Here is a 12017-nt window from a genome sequence, read left to right as displayed (position 1 = left end):
TTATGGAAGAGTTGTCACATATCCACGTGGCCATCTTCAACTTTAAAATGACCTCCTTGAAATCTTTATTTCATTGATTCACCAAAAGATTGCCATGAATTTCTCTGGAAATATTTTACAGTCATACTTTCTGCTTTTCTCGAAATCAACACACTAATTCAGTCCGACTTCGAATTGAAGACCCGCTTAGACCGAGCAATCGACTCCTATTTAGTCGTTTTAACGAGATACGACAAATTTAGTGCTCTGAAGGAAATTGGAACAATATTTTCACGAAGGAATACTCACTTTGCATTGCTAGTAATTACTTAGTGCTTCTGTTACTCTTCTGTAATGGCCCAAAGCCGTCTTCTTTCCAGTGTGCAACTTTATTTTCAGTACTTCGGAAAGTACGTCTACACTCTTCCAAGGACAGCGTGGTCTGCTGAAAATTCTACAATTCCTAATGAATATGGATCAGCACCTGCACCAATGATTGACTCAGGCGTCACTGCTCTGGTGCAGAGGGATAGAGGGCTTTGTGTGAGATAAATTTGCATGTGGGAAGTAGGTGGATAAAAAAACATTATTAATTACACTGCATAGAGTATTCTAGAATATTAAAAGAAACTATGGCGAAATAATTGTTAATTATAAAGAGTCTCGATGGTGCAGTGTAACCCATAGCCGTAAAACAGCCAAAAATTGAGCCGTCAGCCTTAAATTAGCCAAGATTTTAACCGTTAGCCGTAAAAGCCATCACCCCATTGGGAACCTCCCATGAATAAATAATTTTTTTCTACCCATCACATCACTTCCGCATCTTGAGCAAAAGCATACAATCTATTCGATGGTAAATGATATGTGAGTCAGTATATGAGGACATCAAGGACGTATTATCAGAAAAGAGAAAAATATTTGAACCCTGACCACGGACCGCAACATGGTGCAGTTAGATGCTCTACACACTGAGCTGCAGAGAACTTGTCGACATCTGAGGCTCAATCCTAAACTCATGTTTTAGGTGTTCTACGCACCGTAAGTTTAAGCCTAGAAACATGGGCGCTATTCCATAGAACGAAATTAACCCCCTTTGCAATGGTTTTCAAATAACTCAGTTAGTGATAAGAAACTTTTTCCACTTAGATTTGCTGTTTCTTTCCAGAAGTTGCTGTCTTCTTTTATTTGTTCTTAGAAATTTGCCTACAAATGCATTACCACTATTTTACTTCTTGAGAAAATGCATAAAATCTAATCGATTACAAATGATATTTGTCTTAGTATATGAGGATATTAAAGACCTGTTATCAGCAAGTAGAAAAATATGATGAGAAAACCAAAAAAGGAACAAAAATGACAAGATTCCCCGCGCCAGGGTTTGAACCCTGACCACGGACCGCAACATGGTGCAGTCAGATGCTCTACCCACTGAGCTGCGGGGAACTTGTCGACATCTCAAGCTGAATTTTAAAGTCATGTTTTAGGCGTTCTATGCACCGCAAAGACGAGGCCTAAAAACATAGGAACTTTTCCATGGAACGAAAAGAATGTCCTTTGCATGCAATGGTTTGCAATTGACTCAGTTAGTAAGAAGAGACTTTGTCCACTCAGATTTGCTGTTTCTTTCAAGAAGTTCCTGTCTTCTTTTATTTTTTCTAAGAAATTTGTCTACAAATGCCTTACCTCTATTGTAATTCTTGAGAAAATGCATACAGTCTAATCGATTATAAATGATATGTGTATCAGTATATGAGGATATCAAAGATGTATCATCAGCAAGGAGAAAAATATGATGAGAAAAACAAAAAGGAACAAAAATGACAAGATTCCCCGCGCCAGGATTTGAACCCTGACCACGGACCGCAACATGGTGCGGTCAGATGCTCCACCCACTGAGCTGCGGGGAACTTGTCAACATCACAGGCTGAAGTTTAAAGACATGTTTTAGGTGTCCCACGCAGTACAAGTATCAAGCCTAGAAACATAGGTGCTAATTCATAGAACGAAAAGAATCCCTTTTGCAATGGTTTGACATTGACCCAATTAGTCAGAAAAAACTCTTTCCATTCACTTGGATTTGCTGTCTCTAGGACTGATTACCTATTTGATTTGAATAGAGAGTCTCAATGGCGCGGGGTAACCGATAGCCGTAAAACGGCCTAAAATTGAGCCGTCAGCCTCAAATTGGCCAAGATTTTTAATCGTTAGCCGTAAAAGCTATCACCCCATTGAGACCCTGTTATATGAGTAAGTATTTTGGTTCTATGCATCACATCAATTTCACATCTTGAGGAAAAGCTTGCAATCTATTCAATGACAAATGATATTTGTCTTAGTATATGAGGATATTAAAGACCTGTTATCAGCAAGGAGAAAAATATGATGAGAAAACCAAAAAAGGAACAAAAATGACAAGATTCCCCGTGCCAGGATTTGAACCCTGACCGCGGACCGCAACATGGTGCAGTCAGATGCTCTACCCACTGAGCTGCGGGGAACTTGTCGACAGCTTAGGCTGAATTTAAAGTCATGTTTAAGGTGTCCCACGCACTACAAAGATCAAGCCTAGAAACACAGGGGCTATCCCATAGAATGGAAATAATCTCCCTTGCCATGATTTCCAATTGACTTAATTAGTAAGAAAAAACCTTGTTCACCTAGATTTGCTGTTTCTTTTCAGAAGTTCCTGTCTTCCTTTATATTTTCCTAAGAAATTTGTCTACAAATGCATTACCTCTATTTTACTTCTTGAGCAAAAAGCATACAACCTAATAGATGATAAATGATACGTGTGTCAGTACATGAGGACACAAAAGAAGTATTATCAGCAAGGAGAAAAACATGATGAAAACCAAAAACTAGGAACAAAAATGACAAGATTCCCCGCGCCAGGATTTGAACCCTGACCACGGACCGCAACATGGTGCAGTCAAATGCTCTACCCACTGAGCTGCGGGGAACTTGTCAATATCTGGGGCTGAATTTTAAACTCATGTTTTAGGCGTTCTACGCACCACAAATATCAAGCCTAGAAACATAGGCGCTATTCCATTGAATGAAAAGAATCTCCTTTGCAATGGTTTGCAATTGACTCAGTTCCTGATGAATATGCATTAGCAGCTGCAGCCAGTAATTGACTGATACGTCAATTATTTGATGTGGAGTTTTGTTTGCACACTTAAGGGCCAATTGAGAATGAGAGGAATTGAGTGAGATGAATCGGCGTGTGAGATGAATCGGCGTGTGAGATGAATCGGCGTGTGAGATGAATCGGCGTGTGAGATGAATCGGCGTGTGAGATGAATCGGCGTGTGAGATGAATCGGCGTGTGAGATGAATCGGCGTGTGCGAAGAGGGAAAAAATCAGCATTGTATGCACAGTATACACTATTCTGTAGCAGAAAATAACTCGAGGATGTCAAGAAGAGGATTAAATTAATTCTCTTGTGAGATTCAAACTCTTGGAACCTATTTCGGCTTGATATCTGTAATAAACTGATAACTCCATAATTCACCATTCGTTTTTTTTTTCTTTGTTTTATTTTCAAATAGTTTTACAACACTCAGGCCCACACTTTAAGGTGACCATATATAATCCCTTTTATGATCCGAGAAATTGAATTAAAATAGTGAAACGTAGCATGACTCTAATGAACTTCCACCTCAACACCACAAATAACAGTAGCATAAATTTTATATCTTTTTTTTAATTCTTCCATTAACCTCACAGTAATCATATTTAAATCCTCAGTTAAAAAACTTGACCTAGAGGAACTATGTGGAAAATTTTTGCTTTCAGGGAAACAATTAAAGATATCATCAGTATGAGAAAATGAGGCACAAAAATTTCAGATTTTCAGTCAGGACAAAAATTATTCATAAATCTCTAATATTAAATAGTCATTAGTTACCTCCGAAGTTCAATTAGTTTCCCCTACGTAAACGGAAACTAAAGTTATCATTTTTGCTTACAATTTCCCAGTGATAAAACACCTATTTTATTAGTGTTCAGCATTAGAGGTTAACATACTATAATGCCGTAAATTTCAGAAAGTTTTTACAAATTCTCTAGTTTTTGGCAATATTATTAAATTTGGACTGACTTCGCATGCACAGCACAAATTTAAGTTATGCCAAAGAAACACCCCTCGAAGAGTGGCTAATTAATCTGCAAGTGACGGAGGCTATTTTTTTGCAAGCAAACCGCAACAAGATTTCCCTTTTCTAACTGTTTCTATCGCTAGGTAAATTTTACAATACAATAAACCTCTTTTAATTAACCCAAAGCAAAAGTGTAGAATCTCTTCAAAACACCAGGAAATTATAATATGGAAAAAGACGATCAAGCCTAGAGACTGAGTTCTCCACATATCATAGCGGTAAAACGTTTGCGCTTGTGCAAATGTTGAGGCGGGCCGACAACGTCCTTCTGGACCGCCAGAGTCAAGTTGTCCTACATGAGTTGCAAAAGATACACACACAAACTAGCAAGCTACGGCGTTTGAAAATTAAAAGAGTATAAATTCCTTATTGAAGCTAAAAACCTAACGGTAACTAAACAGACTACCCGTAATTAACTGATCTTTTTGATCTTAAGTTTTCTTAAGTTGATCTTAGGTTAAACTGATCTTAAGTTTTCCTCAAGCCCTATTTAAATTCCTTTTACTTCTTTCTTGAATTTTTTGTTGTAAAATTGATAAGACAGCAGTTTTTATATTATTATTTTCCTTTGATATTTTGCACGGGAAATTGGCGCACAGCGGGCTCGAACTGATCCATTTGCGCGTGCTTAACGTTTGACCGCTATACCGAGTTCTCCAGGTGGGCCATTTTCATGAGGCAATCCCTTATAAGCTATTCTTAGATCACTCCCGTTTTCGAGTAGCTCAAGGGGATCTAGAAAGAGGCAATTGTGGCGCTAGTTGTTCACATGGACAAACAATTCAAAGAACAAACAATACATACGTGTTACTGCCTGAATATTGCAAGGAAAGCAAATTCCTTGATGGAAGTCAGATTCCGATTTTAAAACCCACGCCTATTTGGAAGGCAGCTTGTTAATAGCGATGGAAGGGAAATTAATTGTTCTGCCAACCTTTTCGCTGGAGGGTGTCCAAAGAATTTTTCATCATAACCTAACATTGCAGCTTCAGTTTCCTCAGTAGAAATTGGACCTCCGAGGGTCAGCTTATCTGTAGAAGGACAACTCAACGATAATTGCGTACACGGTCCCATGTCTATTTAGCGATAAGAAAAAATAAACATAGTATAAACAAGCTATTTGATAATGTCTTAAACGATAACTTAATGGACACGAGAAAAGTTTAAGACATAACTTGTACCACCCTCGGTGTAGTGAAAATCAACACAAACAAAACCATATGACCAAAACCTAAAACTTTTACCAAACCTTAGTTGGCACAAATCAAGTCGAAAAAAAGTCTCCAAACGGTTGTCTTCGCGACTCTAAGTGTGCTACTAAAAAGAACACGAAGTATCGGATCAAAAGACCAGAAGCGTACCCGGACATTACAACTGAGTGTTTCCACTTCCAAGCGTCACTTCACTTTAGTTTAAGCTTACCAGATATCCTCATCAACTGTGTTTTTCTGACTGACAGACGATTTTCCCATCTGAAGCAATCTCTCCTCAGTAGTCGGTATAATGCGACAGTTTACCATTGTCCACCGACAACATGTTCTCTCCACAGCTAAAGCGGTAAAATGTAACTCGACTTGTTGCAAATTTGAACTGGAGAATTTTTGAGAAGGCGATATTCTACTTTAACCGAAAAAGAACTCTGTTGTTGAGTACTTGTTTATGTCCTCACTTAAGTAAATCAAAAAGCTTTGCCTTTCCTGAATCAAACGAGTAGTTATCGAAAGTTCACCTCTAGGATATATTTCAATGCAATCGCAGTTGTATGGATCATCTTGTGGACTCTAAAAAAGCCGCCCAAGGGTGCTGCTCTTCTAAAGCATGAAAAAATCCTAAGGAGTGAGTTCTTGCCGTCAATTATTTTTTGAGTTTGAGAGTCAGCCGGGAAGGAGTTTGGTTTTTTCCATACTAGATATAAAATTTATAGGTTTGGTACCTGTTACTCAGTCTCTGACAGATGCTAATATCTTTTGTTTTGCATATATCGCGCCTCAACTTTACTTTCACTATCGTAATGAATCCAATTAAAAACCAATTTGACGATAATTTGTTCTATGCCTTTTTCCTTCCGATATGTGAAGAATCATATCAGTACGCAGGTCTCCTCGTAATCCTATGAAGCTTACTTAACGGTCTCCTGATAAGAAGGAAAGGGTTTGGTTAAAAAAAAAATCTACATTACCTACTTCTTTTCGTGTTGTATGCGGTTGTCACTACAATGCGCTTGCAATCTTTATTGTGTTCTAGTGTTGTGATCTCTGGTACATTATTCTAGCTTTTTCTTTCAAAAATAGTGAAACCCACCCGAGATTACCTGTAAACACTGTGACAAATTTCGCTTCAGTGGTCACAACTATGGTAGAAAGAATCGTCAAAACATGAAAATTGGTTGTTTAGTCTGCAATTGTTTGCACGTAATGAGCCATGTGAAGAATCTATTAATGTTCCTAAAGCGACTTTGTCTGGCTAAAGTTGAACAAACAGTTACATCTCTAACTAAATTTCTTCCAGCATTTTTTTAATGTAGTTAAACGAACCTAAACGGAAAGGTTTAAGGTAGCATTTCAATAATTTCAAGCTCATAGCAGTAAAGCTGCTGTCCTGGGACCTGTTGCTATAACTTTGGTAAAATTGTATCAGGCATCAAACAAGGAAAAGATGTCTAAGAGGTTAAAATGATAGAAGCAAAAACGGATTTATGTATTCAGTGTACTGGATGCCAAAAAAAATTGATTGAACACTCGCAATTACACGGTAGTCACAATGAGGAAAACTGCGCGTGAAAAATTTATTGGAGTTTTATTTGTTCACTTATTAGCGTGACCACCATCCTTCCAGTTAGAAGAAGACTTTCGTAAGTATACCCGCCGTTTGAGAAACAAACACTGGTGGTTGTATTGTATTTTGTGACGCTGTCATAAACTACTATTCTTCCGTGAAAAACTAATTGCCACGTGCGATGAGATGATAAAAGATTAAATCATGGCAAGAATTCCCTCTTAGTGAAGTAATCTCGGTTTAACCACTAAGACCGTCGACAGATCTCTTGTGTTTTGACTTATTATTCTTAAACAGGATCTAGAGGGGCCTTATTTGTTTACAAGTTTACTTTTCCCCGATATGGCGGCCTCTCGGGGATTATGGCTTTGTCTACTAGGGGTGTTATTATATAGTTTTTCCTCTGGCGTTTCTTCAAAAGGAGTCAAAAGTAAACGAAGCCCGCGAAAGAATTCCGTTCGTTACACTGTCCACGAAAAGCCGCCAGAGCTGGTTGTAAATGCTGACCCGGAAGGAGTAAAAGTTCAAGCCAAGCCTTCTAAACTTCAAGTTATTGCTTACCCTCATCTACAAGGATTTCATCCATACGAGCATACGGCAGTATTAGGCCCACATAGTCCACCGGTGAATATTGGACCAAATGCACCTCCGGTTCACATTGGACCTCATGTACCCGCTGTTCATCTCAGTCCCAGGGTTCCAAGTCTTCACTACGGAACAAACGCTCCTCTCCTTCACGTCAGGCCACATGTCCCTTTTGTTCATATGACACCCCCAGTCCGCGGAATAAACGCTCTTACCGGTCCTCCAGTGCACGTTATGTCGCCATCTACAGTATATCATCAACCACCGATTGTTTTCCATCAGCCACACTTTCAATATCCTGGATATGGTGGTTTTGGTGGATTTTCAGGCTATGGAAGCTTTGGGTATGGCGGTTTTGGTGGTGGGCCTGGTTTCTATGGACGCTCCACTATACCTGAAAATGATGACGAGGACGACGACGATAATAACGATGTTGATAACGATAACGATGACAAAGACTCTAAGAATGACGATGCCGAAGCTCATGAACATCACAAGCATAAGGGAAAGTCTAAACGTGAAGTTGTTTCACAGAAAGTCAAGCGCCAGTGGTTCGGGTGGCATCCATTTCCACATACAGTTAATGTAGGACCCCACACTCCACCCATTCACGTTGGACCTCATTATCCCCCAGTTCATATCGGGCCTCACGTACCTGCAGTTCATATAGGACCACATGTTCCAGTCATAAACGTCCCATCCCATGTCCCAGCGATTCATGTACGTCCTCATGTTCCTGCAGTGCATCTAGGACCACCTGTTCCTATCATCAACGCTGGAAACCACTTCCCAGCTGTGCATGTCACTTCTCCACCTACCATCTACCACCGTCCTCCGATTGTCATTCACCAACCTCATATTGTCCATCCTTATGGCGGATGGAAGAAACGCTCAAAGATTGCCCAAGTTGCTAAATCTAAAAAGGGGATATCTCTAGAGAATGTTAAAGTAAAAGGGCAAAGAAGCGGTGATGAAGACGAAAAAGAGAAAGAAGAAAAGCCACAGGAAACCCCCGCCACTGAGAAATACGGTGTTGAACCAGAAGAAAATAGTGGACAACCAACACATGAAGACGAAGATAAGAAAGTCAACGCAAGGTCTACCCATGACAGAACAAGGCGACAGATGTTCTCTAATGCCAACTCCGGACCTAATGGCGACTCGGTGATATTTGTTCATCCAAATGAACATAATGCAGCAAGCCCTGCAGGATTGGGTGACTTGGCTGGTGGTCATGGCAACCCTTTGGAAGGCGGTAACCCTGCAGAAGGGTTTGGGGATCTTTCTCCAAAGGCCTTTGGAGATGGATTCAACCCTAGTTCGTTAGCAGAAGGTGGACAAGGAGGAGAATTAGGTGCTGGTGGTGATAGCCTTGCTGGACTCGCGGGAGCAAGCCTCGGTGGAGCGGCAGGCCTGGGGGGAAATGAAGGTCCCCCACTTGGGGCTAATAGCTTTTCTGACGCTGGAGGGCTGGGAGGTCTAGGTGCACAGGGAGGTCTTGGCGGACAGGAAGGTCTTGGAGGACAGGGTGCTCCAGAAGGGCTTCCTGGTGGTCTTGCAGGTCTAGGTGGGGCCATGGGATCGCCAATGGGTGGGGGTCTTGGCGGAGAAGAAGCTAGGTCGGCGGTTCCTCGCTCTAGTATCCCGGGAAGACTAAGAAAGATAACTAGAGGGTACCTCACACGAAACCCTCTCGACAATGGAGCAAATGCTGCCATTGTCAAGAAAACGTATATTCCACGACCAGGACAATAATAATTCGACGCTGAACTAAACAGGTGGGTGAAAAATGTTGACTTCAAGCAAATTCTTGTATAGCATAGATGTTAAAAAACGGTATGTAATGTTAACGTAGAGGCGTGAGCAATGAGGAAGGTGGCTAATGTGGCGATAAAGGCTACGATCCTTTTTTAATGCACCGTGGAAACTATTCAGCTTTCACTTCAAGTATGATATTAGGTTAATGGGTGGTAAAACATTCTCGTGTATTCTATTTTCTGTTGGAATTTTACTGCATTTGTATCTAAAATACTTCCTTACTAGTGCTGCTGGTGTCAGCAGAAGCAATCTAAAGATTGTTAGAATTCGCTTCTTTATAGTTGAAGAGTAAAATATAAATTAAATTAAAAAGAAAAAATTTCGCGCGACTTAATTCTAAAGACAAAACCAAACCCATTGACGCATGCATTAAGACCCGTTGCACAAATACCGCTCATGTACTGCAATGGCAGCCCTTTTCTTCTTCAAGTTCCACAAATTATCAAACGCTTTGCTGTACACGCAAGCATTTAATAAATTTTGTTAAAGGAATTGAAGTGTGGTGAAGAGAGAAAGACAATTTTTTTGAAGGTTGCGAGGATTCCGTCGATATGAATATGATCTGCAAAGCCACGCCAGGAGATTATTTCACTTCAAACGAACTTGGGTATTTTGAGCTCCTTAGTTATCCATTAAGAGTATTGTTCGCAATATAAAAGAAATGATGGGCCACCATAAGAGTTGGTGCTCGATAGTGTTTCGAGTACAGTAGCTCCATGATCAATTGATTTTGTGTTCATTTTTTGTTCATCTCTAATTCGCCAGCTCCTTAGAGCAGGATTCGTTAATTTTGCCAGGAAGCCATAACGGGATTTAAGTTATTTAATCAGGTTGCACGACCTCTTTAATTATAGGTAAAAAAATATTTTTCAGGAAAATACTACTTCCCAGTTGTGGCTTTAAATTAGCGAGCAATAACGTAATTCTGTTTGTGTTTACAGAAATGGCACCCCGGAAGTGCAAGCACTGGTGACCATATTTTAAGATGCTCTACGATCAAAGGAATGATTTTAAGCGATTCCAAAAGACTCGATAAGGAATTTCCTTTCAAATCCTAGTGGAATTGACATGATGACAACTTGAATACAAAAAAGCGTCTTTGTTTGATATGTTCAGTATGTAGGTAGCATGCCAGGTTATGTCCACAAGTATGGGCGGACTACATATGTTGGTTACTTTTCCAATGATTTCTATCCTCGAAAGAAGTTATTCATTTTGTTTTAAGCAATTGTGAAAATAAAATTTAAGATTTGTTGAGATAATTGCTTCCATCTGCCTTTCTCACAAACTCGAATTTATACTTTGAGTTCCAAAGTTGATCGACTCTCCCCTATAATGTGGTTAAAAACAGTATCAAGATGACAAGTAGTGTATAAAAAGAAAAAGCAGGGACTGGATGCGCGGCGGCAAACTGCTATGAAACAAATTTCAAATTCTTGGATTTAAAATACAAGGAAATTGTGTCCATGAGAAATTGGCCGTCAGGTCTTGAGAATAGTAAGGTTGTTGATATGGTGGTTTTAGAAAAATAAAAAATGTATATAAATAAGGAGAATGAATTAGAGAAAGTATTTTGGATCTAGTGTTAATTAATGATAAGATAATTTGGTTTGATCAACTGGCTTGATTATGAGAATTTACCCCCGCAGAAAGATTATACAGCTGACATTTCGACAAAATGTTTAGCGTAGCTCTTCGTCAGAGCGAATTTAGAAACTTAACCCCGCAATTGATAATAGACCTGCCTTGAATTAGTCTTTCACTTTTGTTCACTTACGCTACTGCCTACCATTTTCTTTCTACGTTGTATTTCTGTGATTACACCGACTAACTGTGCAGTGTTCTCGTTCTTGCAAATTTTTAGTAAGGCAGCTGCCGGTTATGGAGAGCGAGATAATAAATCAATTGTGCAAGACTACTTTGGGGCTTCATTTACGCTTTTCGCGTTATTTTGGTTTCCTTCTCTTTAGGTTGTTACATCTATAATAGTCTTTTCTTTAAAGAGCTACCTTCCCCTAGTTAGATGTGCGGTGTTCATCCAGTGCAACGTCTATCCATGCTTACGGCTGTTATCAACTGGGCATGGGCGAATTTGAAAAAAACAAGGGTGGATGTCGTAATACCCCCTGCACGTTTTTTTTTTCTTACCATCATTACTATTTTTCGGTTGACAGTCTGTCATTTGTTTGATGATTCCTTCTTTTATTTTGTTAAATTTTGTTTTTCATGATACCAACATCTCGGGAAAAGATAGATTGAGGCAGCGTTAGCATGTTTCTGTACATTTTAATTATAGTTTGGCCCATCTTCATTTAATTGTCATTTTTTTCCGTATATCATGTTTGTTTGCGTTTTCTTTCATGTTAAACACTTGGGCATTTTGTAGCATGGCTGGTAAAAGACTGTACAGCCAGCCAAAACAAGCAAACTGAAGCATGTTTACATTTGAGGTGCTGCTGGCTAAAAAACACAGGAAACCAACGATAACGTGTTTGAGAGTGAGAAAGTAAAGTAGAGGACATTATCAAAATGATTACCAAAGTTTCTAGGCTACGTAACCTCACTTTTCAAGCTACAATGTCCTCTTGTTTCTCTTGTGTTACTAAACCGATATAAAAGTCTTATCGGCTCAGCCGTTCGAAGATTTTAAATCCTGTATAATATGCTAATTTGTGCAGTGTGGATGCCTCGCCGTCTTT

General features: G+C 39.5%; 1 protein-coding gene across 1 annotated transcript; it reads left to right on the top strand.

Annotated features, from left to right (window-relative positions):
* Positions 1–7149: 7149 nt before the first annotated feature.
* LOC136277655 (uncharacterized) lies at positions 7150–10773 on the top strand. The gene is made up of 2 exons (XM_066160042.1): positions 7150–9278; positions 10260–10773. Exon 1 carries the CDS (start codon positions 7258–7260, stop codon positions 9253–9255), a length of 1998 nt encoding a protein of 665 aa, XP_066016139.1. The 5' UTR covers positions 7150–7257; the 3' UTR covers positions 9256–9278; positions 10260–10773.
* The last annotated feature ends 1244 nt before the right edge of the window (positions 10774–12017 follow it).

Source organism: Pocillopora verrucosa, chromosome 1, assembly GCF_036669915.1.
Source record: "Pocillopora verrucosa isolate sample1 chromosome 1, ASM3666991v2, whole genome shotgun sequence".
Lineage (NCBI taxonomy): Eukaryota > Metazoa > Cnidaria > Anthozoa > Scleractinia > Pocilloporidae > Pocillopora > Pocillopora verrucosa.
The sequence above is the reverse complement of the archived record's forward strand: the minus strand, read 5'-3'. Positions and strand labels throughout refer to the sequence as shown.